The 22,395-nt window shown below is 49.3% G+C and overlaps 1 protein-coding gene across 1 annotated transcript in view; it reads left to right on the plus strand.

Annotated features, from left to right (window-relative positions):
• The window catches only part of MYO18B (myosin XVIIIB), a 227,522-nt gene that overhangs the window by 192,674 nt on the left and 12,453 nt on the right, over window positions 1-22,395 (plus strand). The window contains exons 39-41 of the mRNA XM_082641570.1: window positions 673-803; window positions 11,041-11,085; window positions 12,353-12,490. Coding sequence (XP_082497696.1) covers window positions 673-803; window positions 11,041-11,085; window positions 12,353-12,490 — 314 coding nt within the window. The remainder of the gene's footprint in view (window positions 1-672; window positions 804-11,040; window positions 11,086-12,352; window positions 12,491-22,395) is intronic.

Raw genomic sequence — 22,395 nt, forward strand, 5'->3', positions numbered from 1 at the left:
CCAGTTCAGGCTCGCGCTCCCGCAGGCCTCATTTCCTCATCTGTGAAATGGGATCAGTAATAAAGAGCCACGTGCCAGACTCGTGAGGAGTGAGTGAGGCCAGGAGCATGAAACGCTGAGCACAGTGCTGGGCGTGGAAAGGTCTCAGTGAACGCCAGCGGTGCTGGCCGGCTCCGCGGGGAGCCCCACTGGGGTTTCCACCTTTGCCTTCTGCTGCCTTAGAGGATGGAAAGTTGGGGGGGTCTAGGTGACAGAGTTGTGAGGGACCCGTTCTTGTTCTGCCCTCCCCCCGATCTCCCGCTCCACATCCATCCCTGGGACAGAGGCTCCGCTTCCAGAACCAGCCTCCGCAACTCTCCTGGGAAACTTTCATTGACTCATCCATCGACCCATCTATCCAGGGTGTCCACTTGGGGCCGGCACCCCTGGTGTGGGTGAGTGAGCTCTGTGCCGGGCCGTGCCCTGGAGCCCCCAGGCATCCACTTCCTCCTCTGTAAAATCCAGAGCATCTGAGGGTCCACGAGCCTGTCCATAGAGAGAGCCCCTCGTGGGCACGCATCACGTCACAGGGTCCCAGTGAACGCCAGGCTCCTCCCCTACGAGAGCCCTCGTAGGCAGGTGGGGGTCTCGCCCAAGGCGAGACACAGCGTGTGCTGTGGTCTCTGTCTCCAGGAGAAGTACGTGGAGGAGCTTGCCGCAGTGAGACAGACCCTCCAGACAGACCTGGAGACGTCCATCCGGCGGATTGCCGACCTGCAGGCAGCCTTGGAAGAGGTGGTGTCCAGCGACAGCGACACGGAGAGGTAAGCTACCAGGAGCCGGCTGGGGCTGGGCGTGGCAGGTGGGCTGCAGCCTGGGGAGCTCTGCAGCCTCTAGTGGACAGTGCTCCCCCTCTCAGGTCTGGGGTCTGGGGGTCCGGGGACTCAGGCACGCTGGGGTGTGAGAGGAATAACTGGCCGCCTCACGCGAGCAGAGACAGGATGCTTTGCCGCTGGTGGTGACGTCTCTGTGTTACCGCCAAACGCCTAGAGCCCAGCTCACCGAGGCTTTGGGGAGACGATCTGGAGGAATGGCTGCAAAGTGTCCTCCAGTGTGTGATGTCGGGCAGGTCACACATCCAGTCTGGGCCTAATTCCCTCATCTGTAAAGTGGACATAGCACTACCGGGCAAACCACATGAAATTGCCAAGAGTTGACCCCTTTTGACCTACAGAGGGGACGTTCTGTATACTCCACTCACTCCCCACCTCGTAGCTTGTGACTTGTCACTAGGTGACCAGCGTCGGGGCATGTAAGTGCTGCAGGAATGTGGGCCGTGTCTGCACAGGATAATGAGCGTTATTTCACAGAGGCAGCAGCTGGTCAAGGGTGCAAGATTAGAGCGCTGGCCCTCAGCTTCAACGTCAGGGCTTCTCTCCTCCCTCAGCAGACAGATAGGCCGCCTCCCGCCGACTCCAGCCAAGTCTCAAGCTGCACAGGCCACGAGTGGGCCGCCCCGCTGGGAGGGGTTGGAGGTGTCCCAGCGGGCACACAGCCCTGGCTGTCACCCTGCGGACGGCCCGTGGCATCCTGTCGCCCTGAGCTCCCTCTGTAGCCTTGACACGTTATGTCTCTGGAAATCATAGCTGCCCATATTGCTGCGGCGTCTCCACCTCCATCTCAGCCTCTGCATCAAAGCCTGAGCGACAGGGAGAGACGTTTTCTTTGTGGAGAAAATGAGACGGTGAGGGGCGGGATGCCCCGAGTTACCCGTCAGGTGTGGTTCCTCCCAGGACCAGCCAGCCACCTCTTACTGGGGTGTGGGCAGGGCCAGCTGCCGACTGGAGGGAGGTGTGGGTGAGCCGGGCAGCAGGGGAGGAGAGAGAGTTGTGTGTGGGCTGTGGTCCAGCCCGTGGGAAGAACCAGGCATCTGTGTTAGAGCTGACCATGGCCAGTCCAGAAAAAAGACTGGAAGGAAACACACCAACGTTCTAATACATTGGGAAGGCATTACTGGTGACCTAAATTTTTATTTTTTTCAGGCTTATATAGATTTTCTCAAATTTCTGCAACGAACATGCACACACATCCCTAGCTGTACTAGAGTCCTCTTTGGGACATCTTGCGCGTATAAGTCATGTACTTTATACCCCGATAGGAGGCCATGAGCACATTCTCTCCTTGATGCATTCCTGGGCTGGTGACAGCTGCTCAGCAGCGTGTAGCCTCCAACTTTCCCATGAAGATGTTCATTCTCAGCATCAGTGTGACAGTAACCCAGTGGACTTGCCATGTTCTAGCCTCTAAATCAAGAGCTTTATCTCACACGGCTTCAGTCTGTGCAAAAATGGCTCCCACGCAAATACTGTAAGGATTCCTACCACGCCCTGCTAGTTTCCACAGCTGCCAAATTGCTGGTGAAATGGCTACTGCTGATGCTGCAGCTGCTTCCAGCTCAAGGTCACGTTCAAGAACTCCCTCCGCCTCCCCTCCTCCAGTTTTATTAGTGTCATAACAGCGCTAACATCTGTAATTACAAACCCCTGGCGTCAGTATTACCCGCTCGATGCTTGGCTGGCCTCTCCGTTAATAGAAAGGCTAGGGCTTTTGCATTAATCATAATGGGAATTAATGGCTATATATATTAGTATTTTGTGTTCTTTTCTTTGTGTGTGAATGAGCAAAACTTCTAAACCATTTTTACTTGCATAGCAATAGATTGCTTTTCTAATAAACAATAAAAGTTCTAAAAAGAACAAGATTGGAAAGAGGCAGAGAGTCCGTGCTTGGAGGTGCGGGACAGGCTGGACAGAAGGTGTGACAGAGAACAGGGAGCAGGTTCTCACGTGGGGCATGAGGTCCTGGCAGTGAGGTCACAGGTGGTTACAGACATCACTCCGGCCTCTGTTTATAGGGGATCCCCTCAGGCCTTAAAGGGACCCTGCCTGCACCCTCCTCCTAATAGGAGATTCTTTTATCTGTCTTTGCTCCAGGTGACAAGCCTCGTGCTCACCCCCTGGTTCCCATCCAGCTTTTCTGAGCTCTAGTCCCTGGGCCCCCAGGGATCCAATCTGAACCCTAGCTTTCTGTCTGCATTTTCATGATCTTTTGTCTCTGGGGCTTTACGTCTTCGTCTCAGCTGGACGTCTGGTGCCTTTTCCTCATCTGAATCTTCAGTGTCCGCCCAGTACCTGACTCATGCTTCCTGACATTGGAGGGGCCCTCACCTGTGGCTCAGGGTTGTGTGAGGGGTGAAATGATCATAGAACCCCAGCTGTGAAGAAATGCATCTTGTACCTGGAAGAGCCCAGGCGATGCATGGGATTCTTGCAACTGGAAGTGGGGGCAGCTTGGGGAGGGCTCAGGCGCTGTGTTTCAACCAGCCTGATTTCCAGTCAGGAATCCAGCGGTTCATGTCTGCATGACCTTCTGTGAATTATTCAACCTCTCTGAGCCTCAGTCTCTTCATTTGTAAGACGGGTTGATAATAAGAAGTAAGTGAAAAAATCTGACCCAGGTTTAGTACCTTTTACCTGGCAGGGGCTCAGCCGTCATCATTTCTGTTCATTCATTCATGTAATTGATTCTACGTGTTCCACACCAGACACTGTGCTGAGTGTTTGTCTTATTCCACTTGCTTCTTGTTATGTTTCTCCATCTTACAGATACAGGGAGATTGAATAACTTGCCCGAGGGAGGAGAGCACAGGTATGGTCTCTGCCTTCGTGGAACCCACATTGTGATGGGCGAGTGCGCGCGCATGCGTGTGTGGGCATGTGTGTGTGTGTCCCTGCCCATGAATACAGTGGACAGACTGACGAATAAAATGCTAGGATACAGTAGGAATTACGAAGACAGAGAACGCAGAGGTCTGATGAATAACACGGGAGGTAGACATGGTCTCTCTGAGAGGAAGAACTGAACTGAAACCTGGATTAAAAGAAGGAGCCAGGGGCTTCCCTGGTGGCGCAGTGGTTGAGAGTCCTCCTGCCGATGCTGGGGACACAGGTTCGTGCCCCGGTCTGGGAGGATCCCACATGCTGCGGAGCGGCTGGGCCCGTGAGCCATGGCCGCTGGGCCTGCGCGTCCGGAGCCTGTGCTCCGCAACGGGAGAGGCCACAGCAGTGAGAGGCCTGCGTACCACAAAAAAAAAAAAAAAAAAGGAGCCAGGGCTTCCCTGGTGGCGCAGTGGTTGAGAGTCCGCCTGCCGATTCAGGGGACGCGGGTTCGTGCCCCGGTCCGGGAGGATCCCACGTGCTGCAGAGCGGCTGGTCCCATGAGCCATGGCCGCTGAGCCTGCGTGTCCGGAGCCTGTGCTCCGCAACAGGAGAGGCCACAGCAGTAAGAGGCCGACGTACAGCAAAAAAAAAAAAAAAAAAAGAAGGAGCCAGACGCGGGAGCTCTGGAGAAGAGTGAGGGCAAATGAGGAATGTTTTAGGAAGTGAGGGTTGACCAGTGTGCCCGAGTGAGGTCAGTGGGAAAGAAAGGCTCTCTTCCTCTTGCTCCTTCCCTCTCTCCCACCTTTCTTCCCCTTTTGAAGTGGCCCATGGAAGCCCACAGTGTCCCCATGAAGCGCCCCAGAACCCCAGGCAGGATTGACGGGCACAATCTGTGGGTCCACCGTGGGATGAGAACGCAGGGCTTCTTGTTCAGAATAGGTTCGGAATTCCAAGGCAGTCACAGCAGAGTGTCACACCAAGCACAGGCCCCTCTGGGCACGGGCTGTAAGCCTGCGAAGCCAGCCCTGAGCCCACGATGGTTTTCGGGAAGCATCTCCTAATGCTCAGTAGGCCTTGGTCCTGACTCGCTGTCTTGTAACTTAGATTTGAAACTTCCACAGGGAGTGGGTTTCAATAATAGCATAGGAGTAGGGGAAGACTGGGGAAAAGTGGCCACAGAGAAGCCTCAGCACTTCTCAAGTCTCAATTCCAAAGGATTAGTGTCGTGCAAACCATGCTGTCTGGCCGCAGCGCAGCTAAGTTGGTTATCAACAATACAAAGAAATACAGTGCGCCACTGGGTTCTAGAGCCATGTCCAGAGCAGAGCCCCAGCTCCTGCCCATCCTGACAGCTCAGCCCTGCAGTCCCCTCTTAATTGCCTCATCGCCTGGGGAAAGAGGGTTGGATTGGAGCCTGAGCTCTCGATTAGGATTCAAACCCACTCTGGGAGAGAGAGAGTGAGCAGTGCTTCAGCTGGAGGTGAATTTCTTTGGGAGACTTGTTCAAATTATGAAAAGTTGCATTTCCCCATGTTGGGTATTAGATCCGAGTGTAACGGCCCTTCCAGGCTGGAAACGTGGCTACGTGCTCAGAAAGCCAGGTGGCCAGTGCGGCAGCATTTAAACGCGCACCCGCCTACACCGGGGCCCTGGCGGTGTAACTTAGACTGTGGCGTCAACCTCTTTAGATTAATGGAGAAATGCTTTAAGCTGTTCCCCCAGGCCTGGAGCCTGCTCATTACTCATGGAGGGAGGGGTGCATCAGCTGACAGCCCCATCGATTCCTGGCCCAGGGTCTGCAACTGCTCTGTCATCACCTTGGCTGGGAGTTTGGAGCGGGGGGGTGGGGGTGCGGAGTGTGGAGAGGTCAGTGGATGAACCCTGACTCCTGGGTCAGCCAAGAGTGTCTCCACGCCAGCTGACCCCATCTGAGATGAAGGCCCTGGAAAGGAGTCCTCTGTTGCTGTGTTGAGTGTAAGTTGTACATTTTCCAACATACCTCCTTTTTTTTTTTTTTTTTTTTTTGCGGTACGCGGGCCTCTCACTGCTGTGGCCTCTCCCACCGCAGAGCACAGGCTCCGGACGCGCAGGCTCAGTGGCCATGGCTCACGGGCCCAGCCGCTCCGCGGCATGTGGGATCTTCCCGGACCGGGGCACGAACCTGTGTACCCTGCATCAGCAGGCGGACTCTCAACCACTGCACCACCAGGGAAGCCCCCAACATACATCCTTTTAACTTGGCTAAAACAAGGCTGCGGCAGGACACGTAGAAAGATCTGGGTCTAACCAAAGATTGCAGCTGCCACTGAGGGCATAATTCTGAGTTAACTTACTCATCCGTGGGCCCAGGCTCTGGTCAGACTGTAACGGTCCCTGCTACGAAGTAGGACGGGCTCTGGGACTGCCCACATCTCTTTTCCCACAGCTCTCTTACCTTCTAATTTTGCTTAGAAGGAAGAACTTAAAGCACTTCTCCATTATTCTAAGACATCCAAGTTACATCACAGGGCCCTCATGCCGAGTAGCACATTTAAATGATGCCACAGAGGACACCTGTCTTTCTAAGCATCTTTCTAGCTTGGAAGGCCTGGGTACCCAGCTAGTGGGGGTCGTGGGGAATGAGGGCTCCAAACTGCTTTATCCACTCTGGCATTACAGGGCACCATGATCATTGTGCTAATACTCTTTCCTGAGGACTTACTTTGTGCCAGGCCATGCAGCCTACCTGTCTCACATACATAGTTCTCACAACACCTCTCCGAGGTTGGTAACCATTATCACCCCCAGTTTACAGAATAGGAAACTGGAGCTTAGAGAGGTCAAGAAACTGGCCCCAGCTCACACAGTAAGTGATGGGGCTGGGATTTGATTTCCAGGTTGACCCCATCACCCACACCTCCAGTGACTAAGCTCTGCTCTCGTGTCAAACATTTTTGCGCGGGCCTCTCACTGTTGTGGCCTCTCCCGTTGCGGGGCACAGGCTCTGGACGTGCAGGCTCAGCGGCCATGGCTCACGGACCCAGCCGCTCCGCGGCATGTGGGATCCTCCCGGACTGGGGCACGAACCCTTGTCCCCTGCATCGGCAGGCGGACTTTCAACGACTGCGCCACCAGGGAAGCCCCATACCCCATCTTTCCCCTTTCCGTTGTCAAGGTCTTTGTTCTCTGCAAAGGAGCTGGTCTGTCATTCTGGTGAACTTGTGTCTGTCACTGTGATGTGGTGCCAGGGCATTCATGTGTTACTTCCCAGGCAATGTTTGTATTCAGGCTGGAGTTGCCTAGCAAAGACTCCCCTGAAAGGAATACAGCAGAAGACTTTTAATTACTTCTCTTGCTTATGAGCAATCCCCCTGTCCACAAGTGCCTGGCCCAAGTTCCTCTTGAAAAGTCACATGCACCAAGTCAAGAGAAAGAACCACTGACCACATGTCAGGAGATGAGGGGAAAACCAGGCACCACATGTCATGTTCCAGTGCTGGCTGCACTGCCAAGGAGATCAGGACCATGGACAGGTCACCTGCCCTTCCTGGGCCTCTGCTTGCCCACCCAACAGACAAACAACATCATCATCATCATCACCATCATCATCATCATCGATGAGAACCTCCCATGTCAGGGCAGGAGGTATGGTCGCAAACAGGCAAACGTGGATCTGCCTCATGGAGCTTGAAGTCCAGAGTCTCTTTCTTCTTGTGGTGGAAGGGTCAGTGGGTTTTAAACTCCTTCAAGAAGAACCCCATCTTTTACACCAAAGCAAACTCCTATAGAAAATTCTAGCTTAGGTTGAAGTACAGCCATCCTCTGATCGGAGTGAGAGAGGACGTTTCCCCATGGGTGGACTCAGTGTTTGAATTTGCTCCCTTCTGAAAGGGCTCTTTCCCCCAAGGCTAGAGACTCATTTACTTTGAGATGTCCAGTTGTGCCAGTTGAATTAACACCAACCTGCACCTTGGTTAGTTGCATTGTGCTCTGCAGACATTCCTGTGCTGGGTTCAATTAAAGATCGAACCAATGAAGTGGGTGAGGAAGTATTCCCAGCTGCCCAGACTTCGTCTCCTGCAGAGTTCAAGGCCAGTTGCCTTAGGATTATGGAGACATTAGCTTGCCCAGGCACCCACCAGGATCTCTGGGCACACCCTCTTGTAATCAGGGTCATGGACTCCTGGGGTGGGAAATGGGCCTGAAGCCCCTCCCTCTCTATCATCATGCCTCAAGTCCCACCCCCACTGCGGCCCGTGTTTGCCCTTCCTCCCTGCTTGCGGGCATGAGAAACCTTGTTCCAGGTACAACTCACCCTCTCTGGGTTTTTTTTTTTGGTTTTTTTGTTTGTTTGTTTGTTTTGGTTTTTTTTTGCGGCACGCGGGCGTCTCACTGCTGTGGCCTCTCCCGTTGCGGAGCACAGGCTCCGGACGCGCAGGCCCAGCGGCCATGGCTCACGGGCCCAGCCGCTCCGCAGCATGTGGGATCCTCCCGGACCGGGGCACGAACCCGCATCCCCTGCATCGGCAGGCAGACTCTCAACCACTACGCCACCAGGGAAGCCCACCCTCTCTGTTTTTAAGGCGCATGCCACACTGTTTTGAATGCTACGGCTTGGGCCGCAATACCCTTCAGTTCTTTTGTCTTTCTTTGAGCGTTTCAGAAGATGTAGCCCTGTTCACGCAAGCCCCTCCCTCCGCTTCCCAGGGCCCTTGCCTACCACATTTTAGCTTTGTTGGTCAGCTGGAACTAGTGTCCTTAACTGGGGCCTGTGAACTAGTACGTCGAGGGAGGGGGTGTCCACACACGAGTTCTAGAAATTATACTCTGAACCCTCAGATACTGCACTAAAATTTGAGTCTGTGTTTGTGCATTTGGGGAAATGGAAGTTCCATGGTCTTCATAAAAGATGCTCGTAGGGACTTCCTTGGTGGTCCAGTGAGTAGGACTCTGTGCATGCATGCCACAGCTGACAGTTCACGTGCCACAACTGAAAAAGAGGATCCCGCGTGCTGCAGCTAAGTCCTGGCTCAGCCTAAATAAGTAAATAAAAATAAATCTTAAAAAAAATGCTCATAAAAGGCCCAGGACTCCTGCTCTAGGGGCCTAAGTGCATCCTCTCCATTGCACATAATTTTTAAGCATCCAAGCATCTTGGCTCAAATGCCTCATTTCACACACCGGACACCCTGAACAGAGAAGAGAGGAGGCCAAGGCTATACAGTGAGAACACGAGGATTCAGTTGCCTTTCCTCACAGTCTGGTGTTCCTTCTGCAGCCCCAGCACATAGAGCCTTAGAAGAGACTCAGGCCACCAGCAGGAATAAAGCTGGTTCTATTCACACTGGCCACTTCAGTTAAAGTTTTTAAGTATTTTTAAATAGTTTGTTTAAAAGCTGTATCAGAAAAAATTTGTATAGATCCTCAAGAAGATTTAGGGTCACTCACAAAGATACTTTTATTCTATTGCAGGGGTTTTCTATTGCTGTCATAGCAAATTAGCTCAAATTTTATGGTTTATTAACTTACAGTTCCATTCATTAGAGGTCAGTTTAATCTCCCTGGGCTAAAATCAAGGTGTCAGCAGAGCTGTGTTCCTCTGGAAACTCTAGAGGAGAATCCATTTCCTTGCCTTTTCCAGCTTCTAGAGGATACCCACATTGCTTGGCTTGTGGCCCCTTCCATCCTCAAAGCCAGAAATGTTGCATCTCTGACTCTTCTTCCATAGCCATGTGTTCTTCTGACCACATCTGGGAAAAGGTCTCTGCTTTTAAGGATTGGAATCATTAGACTGGGCCCACCCCAGTAATCCAGGATAACCTCCTTGTCTCAGGATCCTTAACCATGTCTTCACAGCCCTGTTTTTTTTTTTTTCTTTATTGGAGTATAATTGCTTAACAGTGGTGTGTTAGTTTCTGCTTTATAACAAAATTAATCAGTTATACATATACATATGTTCCCATATCCCCTCCCTCTTGCGTCTCCCTCCCACCCTCCCTATCCCACCCCTCCAGGTTCACAGCCCTTTTTAACATGTCAGGAAACACAGTCATAGGTTCTTGGGATTAGGGATTAGGATGTTGACATCTGTGGGGTCATTATTCTGCCTCTCAAGGGGTCGTTCACAAAAGGTGCTTTTTGTTAATACTGGAGAGGTCGACAAATTTTTCTTTAAAAGGCCAGATAGTAAATATTTCAGGCTTTTCAGACAATGTGGTCTCTGTTGCAACTACTCTGCTCTGCCATCGTGGAGCAAAAGCAGTTGTGGACAAAATGCAAATGAGTGGGGGTAGCTGTGTTCCAATAAAACTTTATTTATAGGAGCAGATGTGTAGGTTAGATTTGGCCCTTGGCCGTCATTTACAGATCCCTCTTCTATTGGATTCACCAGGCATCGTCTGAGAGAATTTCTGCTCTAGCCTTTGCCCTGGGGCTAAAGGGACGAATAAGATGTGTTCTTGGCCTGTGAGGGACTCTTTCAGTCTGGTGGGGATGAATAGGTGTTAGTAGAGACCCCGAGAGTGACTGGCCCTTGAGGGTTAAGGACCAAGGAGCTGCAGGTGCATCCTTCAGAGGAAGTGACCAGGGCTTCTGGGAAGGAATTGCCCAGATTTCACTGAAGAATAAAGATGGGAGGGCCCGGCCTGAGGAACCAGGATTAAAATGACGGCTCAGGTGTCTGAGGTTTGTGGTTTGGGTGTCTGCACCCGTACACTGGGTGGTTGCACTCTGATGAAGAGCATGAGCTGAGTAGCTCTTACAGACCTGGGATTCAAAGCTGCGTGACCTTGGACAAGGGTGTCAGCTTCCTCAACTCCAGGAGGGAGACTGGCAAGGTAGTTAGTGGGATCGCATGTAATGCGTATTTGCTGAATCAAGGGATGCTCCCAAGAGAATAGCTACTATTGTAATTAGCTCGGAGTTTCCCAGAATGCACTGGGAAAGCCAGCCACCGCATCCCCGTGTCTGATTTGCAAGCACTTGCAAAGAATATAGAGCAAATGCTGTGCTCATTGACACTTATGATGCTCTTAGTAGCAGTACTGGTTGTACGAAAACGAGAGGAGTGGTAATGGTTGCTACCCTTTAATTAACGTGGCTTATTTGCCAAGAACCATGCCGAGACCTTTAAAAGGGTTGTCTCAGTCTGCTCCACAGCTCTGGGGGAGGAGGCCCATTATTAGCTACAGTTGACAAAAGAGCACAGGAGGCTCAGAGAAGACAAGTGACTTGCCTCAGATCACACAGTGGCAAAGGTTGGAGGTGGGACTCAAGCCCAAGTTTATTTAACATCAAAGACTGGGTTCTTCCCCAGCCCCTGGCAGCACAAGGATAACAGACTCTTTCTTGTGCCTTCTTCTAGTGTCCAGACAGCAGTGGATTGTAGCGGCAGTGGCAGAAAAGAGACGTAAGTTAACCCTGAGTAGAACTGAGCCCATTACACCAACGCCAAAGACGAGCCCCTGGCCCTCTGTGTCCAGTTTGCAGAAGAAACGTCCACACCCACCTGGAGAGTTACCCACAGTGCCCACAAGAGTTCTGACTCCACGGTCATAACATATAGCCCCGGAGATGTACTACTGAACCGTCCAACTTCTCACAGACAAAGAGAGGCCCATGACCTACCATGCCACTGTCCTCAGACACTGGCAGTGGCTCCCCGTTGCCTCAGAAGAGACTTTTTAGACGGACATTTGAGCCCTGCACATTCTGACCCTTACTTCCCCCTCCACCTGGGACTCCTGCTTTCCATATCATCCGTGCCTTCCATACCTATGTGTGTGCTATTCCTTCCAGGCCTGTGTAGCCAAGCCCTAACCTTCAAACAAGATGTAGCTCAACTGCCACTACTTGATTCCTTCCCTTATGCCTCCAAGAAGCAAATCAAGGCTGCCTCCTTGTCCTCCTTAGAACCTATCTTGTCTTTATCTACAGCATTGATAATTTTCTTTTATGGTTATTTATATAGATGTCTACTCTGCTAAAATGGGGTCTTGAGGGCAGGGCCATTGTTGGGTTCATGTTTATACTTCCTTCTCATGGTGCCTGGCATAGAGTGCTCTATAAGCAAACAAACAAATGTGTGTATATATCAATGTATAAATTGATTATATATTATATATAATAGATATTTGAGTGACTATATCAACCAGAAAATAAAATAATCATTGAATACCCACAGCAATGAGAGGCCCACACAGGCCTCTCCCTGTGCTGCTTTCAGAAATAGGGGGCCTACAATTAAGTCTCTGTCCCCAAAGACACTCCAGTTTAGGTAGGCAAGGAGTTAAGGCCTTCACACTTGACATATTCCATGACCATATCATTTGGTATGAAATTCAGTGCCAAACTTTACTCCAAAATTAGAGATACCACAGCATCCATATTAGAGTGTTCATCTTCCCAAGGAAGAGCAGTGGTTATTAGCACGGGCATTGGAATTGGGTGACCTTAGTCAAGACCCAAGCTGGCCTCCCCAAATCCCGTTACTCTCATCTATGTAAGAGGTGCAGCACTGGCTCCCACCGCTCAGGGACGGTATTGTGAGCACTGATTAAAAGTTATGCATGTCAGCACTTAGCACAATGCCTGGCTCATGCTAAGGGGTGACTATCTAGTTATTGCTGTTCCTGTGGTTGTCATCATGTTGACAATATCTTGCATTCTGGTTCTAGAGATAACGTCTCCATCCTCAGCTCCCAGCCAGAGGGCAGTCTGCAGTCCTGGTTGAGTTGTACTCTGTCCATGGCCACAGACACGGTGAGGACCCCCTCTCGACAGTCAGCCATCAGCAGCTGTATCCTCAGCCCCAGGTAAGAGTATCTCCCTGCTGCCTCTGGATGACCAATAGCTGAAAGAATCTCAGGCTTTGAAGGTTGCTGTTCAAGTCTTCCATTTCCTCTGTCCTAGACAAGGACAAGCATGGTCCAGTTTGAGGTATGACCCTGCCACTTCCTAGCCGTGTGACTTTAGGCAGACCAGTTACCCTCTCTGAGCCTTCACTTCCTCACCTGTAAAACAGGAAATATAATTGTATTTACTGCTCCAAACAGGTGAAATGATGAGAATCTAATACAGCCCTCCCTAAAGCACAGTTTTCCAGATGATTTTAAATAGCAGGGGGTGAACATTTTAAAAAATAGCTGTGGATTTATTATAGTTGTTTTCTATCTAAGGCAAATCCCACTAGTTTTCCACTTATAGATAGTTTTGGATTTAAATTTTTCTCTATAAACATATTAAAGTTTTTTGGTTTTGTTTTTCTTTTAATGGGGAGTCCATATAAAAACTGTTAGGCTGGATGATTTCCTCCTCAGAAATTTCAGCTTTGTTTGAATGTCAGAATTTTATATTTTTTTCCTACCATAGAAGGAGACAAATTCAGTCACAGCCTGAGATGGGACCCTCACAAATCTATAGGATTAGCAACAATAAGTTGCTCCAACAAATGGGCCCCGGGGCTTAGCCTTAGCTGTAGGACTTAAATCCATCTTTCCTCTTGCTTTTCAGCTCCATTCCGCCCAGTTTGGTTTTCCTTTTCAAGGGCAGCCCTCTTGTAATTAGGAGCTAATGGCCATAAATCAGAAATTATGGATTAAGCAGATGCATAATTAAGATGAAATGCACACTGCTTGTGTGATAACAGAGGAACCAATGTGATAAGGTAGAAAGAAAAATCAGAAACTAATGGAGCAAACGCAGACAACCCCTTTCTGACTTGAAACGTGTTTGCTCTGAAGCAGGGAGTTGTCTCTACAAAAAGAAAGGGGTGCAAGTACACTCCAAGCTTTCGGGCACATTCGGGAAATGGCAAATGTCTGGCACGTGTCTGCTGATAATCTTAGGCTGAAAGGTTTGATGTCGAAAATATCAAAGGGAGGCTCTGAGAATGGGGTGCATTGGGGGAGTTAATTAAAGCAAGCTTATCTGATTACCGCTCTTAATTAAAAACAAAGACCTGTGTGGAGAAAGAGTCATGTCCTCTGTGAACTCCAAATGATGAGGACTTTTTCTCTCCTGATAACTGAATATGTCTGTTTTTCCCCATCAGCCAATGTATAAGGCAGCAGAAGCAGAACTGGAGGCAGCCAGAGCTGAATGTGAAAGCTCATTAACATAGTACCCAAGTTTCATAACTATAATTATATTAGGGTGCATGATAAGGAACCCGTTTGAGTGGGAGGTGGGAGGCCGCAGTGGTTTCAGTACACGGACTGAAGTCAGAGCATCTGGCTTCCAATCCTGCATTCGCTCCTCTGAAGCTGTGAGATTTGGGGCAAGTTTTTGGTTTTTCTTAAATAATTTTTATTGGAGTATAGTTGATTCACAATGTTGTGTTAGTTTCAGGTGGACAGCAAAGTGAATCCGTTATACATATACATGTATCCACTCTTTTTTGGGTTCTTTTCCCACATAGGTCATTACAGAGTATTGAGTAGAGTTCCCTGTGCTATACAGTAGGTCCTTATTAGTCATCTATTTTATGTATAGTAGTGTGTATATGTCAGTCCCGATCTCCCAATTTATCCCTCCCCCGCCACCATTCCCCCCCGGTAACCATAGGTTTGGGGCGAGTTGCTTAACTTCTCTGTTCATGTTTTCTTGTGAGTAGATCATTGTCAGGGTTAATGAGAGGATGCACTCAGAGCCCTAGAAAGAGCTCAAGAAAATTAGCTGCTTTATTAGTGTTGGTATCTATTTGATGCCCAGAGTAACCCCAGGAGACTGATGTCATTACCCCCATGTTGCACAAGAGGGATCTGAGGCCCAGAGTTTAGGGAACAAGTGATTGAGGCAAAGACGGCCACACCCCAGTTCCTGTAGCTGCGCCTCGGGCAGCGCCTCCAGGCAGCCCTCTCTAGAGCCTGGTACCCCTTTTCCTGCCTGCTCCCCCTCCAAGTCCTCAGGCTTGTCCAGCTGCAGTTCAGAGCAGAGGGGCCTGCACCAAGGACAGCAGTGGGGCAGGAGGCAAGAAGAGACCGTAAGCTCCTTGTCAGTTTTCTTCATGTTGGTGTCCCTTGGGCTGGCACACAGATGGTGCTCTATAAATGTTTGTTGAATGAATAGCTGACCATAACATCAACACTTGAGCAGAAATACTAACTGTACTTGGTCACAGCTCATCGTTGACTGTGACTCAGGGTCAGAAATTTGCTCCATGTCATTCAGCAAGTAAGTGAAAGAGGCAGGATTTGAACCCAGGTTTGAACGCCTCCGAAGCCTATATTTGTGTTTGCCACACTGCCATGACTCTCTGACTTTTATCCAGGAGGTGGATCACTCACCTGGCAGAGTTTTACTGGCAAAGAGCTGGCCCATTACTAATATTAAAACTGTAGGGCTTCCCTGGTGGCGCAGTGGTTGAGAGTCCGCCTGCCAATGCAGGGGACACGGGTTCGTGCCCTGGTCCGGGAAGATCCCACATGCCGCAGAGCAGCTGGGCCTGTGAGCCATGGCCTCTGGGCCTGCGCATCCGGAGCCTGTGCTCCGCAACGGGAGAGGCCACAATAGTGAGAGGCCCGCGTATCACACAAAAAAAAAAAAAGAAAAAAAAAACCTGTATAAGGATCCTTATTCAACATTCAACATCCATCCAAAAGATATTTATTAAGTGCCTACTGAGTGCCAGATTCCATGGCATTAAGCCTTGAAAATTTTAAGCCCTGTCCTTGGAATACATTTACAATTTAAAGGTTCTAGAACTTCTGAGTTCAAAGGGACCACCGGATTATTAGTCCAATTCTCTCATTATATAAATGGGAAAAACTGAGGTCTGCAGAGGGAAATATCTTACCTAAGCTTATAGTAAGGACTAACCCAGAGTTCAGGTGCCTTGACCTCCAGCTTTATAATCTGTAAATCCTTCTCCCTTTTAAGAACTTAGACTATATCTGAGAAGGCTACAGTCCTCTTGGCCACCACCCCAACCTCAGTTCCCTTCCCAAAGGTATTCATCATCTTCAGTTTGGCATGTATCCTTCCACATCTTTCTCTGTGTATTTATAAGCATACATGTACTTGTAGCAAATACATAGCATTTTTATGGGCTTTTAAAACACATAAATGGTTTGATGTTATTTTATGTATATTATGCTCTACCTAAATTCTTACGAAGTGCTTCTTTGCCTCAACAATATACCGTGGAGATCTCTCCCTATCAGTCCACATAAGTCTATCTCATTCTTTTACATTCCTGCAGAAGATCTTTAAATGATGCCATGGGTTTATTAAACTACAGTCTTCTTGTTTCACTTTTAGTTGAGTTCAGGATATTTGCTATTAACTTGTAAGCCTTTTTAAAAAAGCACACATCCTTATGCACACGGGCAAATGATTCTCTGGGTCAAGGGAATTTGCGTTTTAAACTTGACTAGATGCTACCAGATCATCCGGGTGTTGTTTGTGCGAGGAGGCAGGATAGCATACAAGGCTCCTGTGTGCTCCTGCCGCACCACCCCCCCACCCTGTATTCCCTGGCCCATCAAAGGGCTCAAGAAATGAGTCCCTTGGGCATTCCCAAACTTGACTGAGAAAGAAGGTCACTCTAAAAAGAGAAGAGAGAGAGAAAGCAGTCTTCTGCCAAAAAAATAAAAGCATTCCTTGTATTATTTATAAGGGGATGTCAGCTCAAGAGAAATACACCTAAAGCTTTATGATTTCCAGCCCAGGAGTCATGCAGCTTCCGCTGATAAATGCAAAAGCTTCTGGTGACGGAGATGCTAAATTACCTCCGTGGCCCCCGGGGAGGGAGTTTATGGGCTTGGGGGTGGCAGCCACGCTTGGCTCAGGAGTCTCTCTTGACGGCCGGCTGCAGGTGGTACCAGGGTGTCCAGGGCTGGTATGCTCTCCCCGGCCCTGCAGGGTGCCTGGCCTCTCCCTCCTGCCCTCCAGGCCATTGCCCTGCCGGAAGAGTGCTCCAGGAAAGGCTTCTCTCCTCTCCCCTCTGGGCCTCACAGCACCTCAGGCTTTCCAAGGCAGGTCCAAGCCCCATTTCTGTCTAGACCCCCATCCCCACGTCCCACAGAACCCCAACCTTGGTCACTCACACAGTTCTGCGGGGTCCACGCACTGATGGGCATTAATTGAACCAGCTGTTCAGATGCTGATGTCTTATCACTGGTCCATTGTTTCTTTCATTTTACTGGACAGTTATTCCAAACCATCCTGACTTTCCTCTGGCCCTGATTCCTCACTCTAAGGAGACACCCTGAACTCCTGGTTCATTCAAAGAAAAGAAAATCATGGCCTGAACTTCTGTGGTGTCTATAAGTCTGTCTCTCTCTGCCCTCGTCTTCCCTCCGGTCTCAGAAGATAAGATCGAGTCCTGTTCAAGTCGAATCCATATCCCGCTGCCCCTTCTCCCCTGCAGTGCGCCCAGCGTCCCCTCTCCCTCCTGCATCCTCAGCTTCTGCCTTTCTGGTTGTCCTTCCTCCACAGGTTATAAGCACCTTCGGGTCCTCCCCGTTCTAACTGTGTCCTCATCCATCACCTTTCCCTTCCCTTTGGAGCCAAGCTTCTTCAAAGCAAGGCCCACATGCACCGTCTTCACTCACCTCACGTTTCTGCCTCACTTTCCTCCAGCCCTGAGCCTGCCCCCACCACTGTACTGAAACTTTTCTCACCGTGTCAGCGGCTCCCAAAGGGACACACCAGGGAACGTTCTCCAGTCTTGATCTTTTTCTGGACTTCTCTCCTGCACTGGCCTCTGTCAGACACTTCTCAGAACTCCCTGCCTGCCCGGCCTTGTAGGTGTTTCTGCTCCTTGGAGCTCCCCAAACTTGTCCCCAGCCCCGCCAGTGCTGGGGATCACAGGATGCTGCTCTCACCTGCTGTTTTTCTCTCCACCTGGTCCCAGGCAGTCCTGTTGTGATTTTAACTCCCTCACCGTAAGCGGATGACCCCCAAATCTAGCCCTCCAGCTCTTAACGTTCTCCCAGGTTTCAAACGCGTGTATCATATCTAACCGCCTACCTTTAGAAGCTCGTCACCTGGATGTCTCCCTGGTGTCTGAACCAGCGTATCCAAGGGGAGACTCCTCCCTTTCCCCCACCAGTGTCATCAGTATCATTTGGTGGTTCTGTCATCCACAGAGCCACCCAAGCTGGCGCCCTCGACTCCTCTGAGGCTCTCATCCCTCTTGCTCATCCCCGGTCAGCTGATCCCTAAATCTTGTTTATTCTGCCCCTCCCCACTTTAAGCAAGTGCTTTTTTTTGTTTTTTGGGGGGGCTGGGCTGCGCGGAATGTGGGATCTTACTTCCCCAACCTGGGATAGAACCCACGTCCCCTGTAGTCGAAGCATGGAGTCTTAACCTCTGGACCACCAGGGAAGTGGCCAAGCAAATACTCTTGACCCTTTTTACTTCTCTCTATCGTCACTGTTAGCACCTTGAAGTCAGGCTACCATCATATCTGTTCTAGACTCTGGCAAAGACCTTCCAACCCCCCCCCCTCCTCTAGTCCCTCCTCTGAGCTTCAGCCAGGATGATCTCTCTCAAATGAAAATCTGGTTTCGGTGGCTTCCCGTCACCTACAGCAGGAGTCAGCCAACTACCACCCACAGGCAAACTATGGCCCTTGACCTGCTTTTGTAAGTGAAGTTTTATTGGATCAACAGCCATGCTCTTGTTTTTTTTTAATTTTACATGTCGTTTATAACTGCCTTTGCATTATGATGGCAAAACCGAGTAGTTGCAACAGAGATCGTATGGCCCCAAAGCCAAAAATATATGCTATCTGTCCTTTATAGAAAACCTTTTGTGACCTCTGCCTTACAGGATAGAACAGGATGGAATTCAAGCACCTTAGTGGGCTTCCCGTGCCCTCTGTGACCTGGCTCTTGTCTGCTTCTCTGGTCTCATGTCCCTGTATCTCTTCTTCATGCTTTGTGCCCCAAATGGTTTATGCTACTCCCTCATACGCTGTGTTGTTTGCCACCCTTGGTCCTGTGTCGATGGTTTTCGCTCTGACTGGACCCCCTTCCCATGTTTCTTCACCTCATGAACTCTTATTTGTGACTCAGCTCAAGTGTCACCTGCCTCAGGAGACTTTGCTGACTCCCTGGCTGGGTCACGTGCCCCTCTGCCGTGATTCTGCATACCCCACGATTCCCTCTCCCATAGCACTTTCCATAATACGTTAGCATCATCTGTTCGGGTGTCTGTCTCCCTCATTAGGCTGTGAACCATTTAAGGACATAAGCTTTCTCTTTTCCTTCTTACCTCAGCACCCACCACAGTGTCTAGCACATAGCAGGTGCTCAATAAACATGCATTGAGCAAATTAATGACCAGTGGATGGAAGTTAGATGGCCTCTCTAATCACTCTGATAGGGTGATTAGAAGGATGATGCTGATATGAAGAGCCAAGTGTGGCTTTGCCAGACGGGGTAACTGTCTTGTATCACAGAGCAAGTTGCTAGCAGCATGGAATAAGGCTTTTTGGAATATAGTGGGGGAACCTGATGGTCTGGGGCTCCCTCTGTTGGGGGAGGGATGGGGAGTGTTCGAGTGTTTGGGATCCCCATTTGGTAGCCTTGGGAAGTCCAAATAAAATTGTGTGTATCCTGGTCAGAGACTTTATTTATCCCTCAATTTCAATGACCGATCTGTCACCACATAATTAGAGATGCTGTGATTTGAATTTATTACCAAACATGGCTCTGCACTGTTGCTATTGGACTTGTACCATATTGCAGTGTGAGCGTGGAGATTATTGTATAAATTATTCTCACTCACATAATCATCGTGATTTTAATTACTGTGTAATCTTCGCTAATTACTGTTGTACGTATCATTTGCTTTGGTACTGATTTAACACAACTGCTTTTTCATTTGGCTAAAAGACGGCATTACAACTTTTCCTTTTTCAGGGAAAAATTTGCTTTCTGTAAACAGTTACAGCCCCATACTCTTGGCTTGTGGTTCTTAGTTTAAAAGTAAAAGAGGGACTTCCCTGGTGGCATAGGGGATAGGACTCCGTGTTCCCAATGCAGGGGGCCGGGGTTCGATCCCTGGTCAGGGATCTAGATCCCACATGCATGCCGCAACTGAGAGTTCGAGTGCCCCAACTGAGGCGCCCGAGCCACAACCAAGACCCCGCGCCGCAAACGAGACCCCACTCAACCATATAAATAAATTTTTTTTAAAAAAGCAAAAGATTTAGACACCACCATCCTCCTTTGATCAGCCCCCGTGGATTTTTATGTAGGATAAGGCTGGCCTGAATCAGTAAAAAGGTCTAAACTATAGGGGGGTTTTCGTTTGTTTTTTTGTCTTTTTTTGTCTGCGTTGGGTCTTTGTTGCTGTGCGTGGGCTTTCTCTAGTCGCGGCGAGCGGGGGCTACTCTTTGTTGTGGTGCGCGGGCTTCTCATTGCGGTGGCTTCTCTTGTTGCGGAGCACGGGCTCTAGGTGAGAGGGCTTCAGTAGTTGTGGCACGTGGGCTCAGTAGTTGTGGCTTGCAGGCTCTAGAGTGCAGGCTCAGTAGTTGTGGTACACAGGTTTAGTTGCTCTGCGGCATGTGGGATCTTCCCAGACCAGGGCTCGAACCTGTGTCCCCTGCATTGGCAGGTGGATTCTTAACCACTGAGCCACCTGGGAAGCCCTAAGGTATTGTCTTTCAAATAAAGTTGTATTACTTTCAAGGAAATACAGTTACTCTACTGCAGAAGTTGGGGCAAGGATGGGTCATGTGAGACCTGCTTAAATGATTAGATAAGACTCGTTTGTAATTAGTTCATTAATTATGTAAATGTGAACGGATGATACTTGGCGTTAAAAACAGATTGTTCTCAAAGTAGGTTAAGCATCAACTGCTAATCTTATTTCAATAGCACATTTATTTACTGGTCTCTGCATTCTTAGAACCAGAGCTCAGGATTTTTTTTTGTGGTACACAGGCCTCTCACCGCTGTGGCCTCTCCCATTGCGGAGCACAGCCTCCGGATGCGGAGGCCCAGCGGCCATGGCTCACGAGCCCAGTTGCTCCGTGGCATGTGGGATCTTCCCGGACTGGGGCACGAACCCGCGTCCCCTGCATCGGCAGGCGGACTCTCAACCACTGCGCCACCAGGGAAGCCCCAAGCTCAGGATCATTTTAATCCATCCTGAATGTACTTAATGAATGAGCCTCTCATGAAACTGGTTTTATGTCTTCCTAGGACAAAAGGGTTCTTTTCAGTTTTATCAGTATTAAGAAGATTAGTGGGCCAGATGTGGAAACTGGAAGCATGGAAATTTTCAATGCAAACGTACTAACCATGGACCCAAGGCCTGAGCAAGTGAGGGGCAGGAGAAGCCTGGCTCTGTCCGGGGTTTATCTTTGGAGCCAGCACCACTCTTGGATAGGCTTCCATGGGAAGGAGGGCTGTTTTCTGTCCAGAGCTACAGGTCTTATATGATAGATCTGCAAATCTTTCAGGAATTTTGAGGCTCACCTAAGTTAGATGCAAGTTTGCGTAAAACCATTTGGATTAATCACTCATAGTTCAGAACGTTCTTGTAGTATCTGCGGTTCTCTAACTGAGCTAAACTTCTGTTAAGTAAACTTATCAAAACATACATACTGGAAACTGCATCTTTTGAAATTTTCAAAAATTGGTCATACCTTTGTAATAACTACCAAAATCGAAACCAGACCGTTGCTAGCCCCCTAACACCTTCTTGTATCTGGTCCAGTCGTGACCTCCTCCTTACTCAAAGGTAACCACCATCCTAATTTCTGCTCTGAATTTAGATAAGCCTATTTTTTGAACTCTCCAATGCCTTTAAGTTTAAATTTAGCTTTTCTGTTTTCCCTAAGTAGCAGTTTTCTCTGATACAAGCTAGACTATCAAGCTGGATGCTGAGTGAGACTTTTCTACTCCTTTTGCTCAGTAAACGTTTCTTCCTTAGTTTCTGTGCCCAGGAGGACATGAAGGGTCACTCGGTACTTACCTCCAGTCATACGTTGGTGAACTGCCTTCCCCTCTAGACTATAAGCTTCTTGAATGCAAGGTTCATTCACCTCAGTGTCAGCAGCAGCTGGCGTCATGGCACTCAACAAATGATTCTGAATGGCTAAAAGGAGGAGTGGATGGACGGGTAACTTCCATTCGCTTAAAGCTGCATTTTTATGATGAACTGGGTGCTGTTATGAATAAGTCAGAGATTTTATGTGGTTACTGCCATTGTACAGTACTCAGCTGAGCTAATGTCTATGCATAGAAAGTGAAAGAAAGCACTGAAAATTTATTTAAAATCTGTTGAACCCAAGTTGAATCTCTAATCCAATTTGATTACTTTATATACGCAGTGTGTTCTTTCAGGACACTGTGGAGGTTGTATCAGAGGGCAGGCTCAAGTTTGAGAGCCAGTACTTTCCCATCTCATCAGATTGTGAACCCCGGAGGCTCTCTCCTTCTCTGTTTTTCCAGGGGGACAATGAGGGGTTCAAACCAGATGTGGTTCCAGCTCCCTCTCAATTCTGAAGTTGATAAAATTCTCTAGAAATAAAACCAGGCTTTGGATTGGGTTTCGACATAGGAGGAATCCCCTCTAGGTTGTGTACTGGAAGTTGGTTTTGAATCTCTTGGTTTTAATCTCAGAGAAGTGGGTTTGGCTGACCCATAAGTGGGGCTGCTGGGGTCTGAATGAAGCAGCCGGATGAGGCAGATGGAGCCTTTGGCCCCTCTTTCTTCGTTCCCACAATCCCTCATCTTTCTGTTCCTCCATTCCTTCACCC

The sequence above is a fragment of the Mesoplodon mirus genome, assembly GCF_964341445.2.
Source record: "Mesoplodon mirus genome assembly, chromosome: 13".
NCBI lineage: Eukaryota > Metazoa > Chordata > Mammalia > Artiodactyla > Ziphiidae > Mesoplodon > Mesoplodon mirus.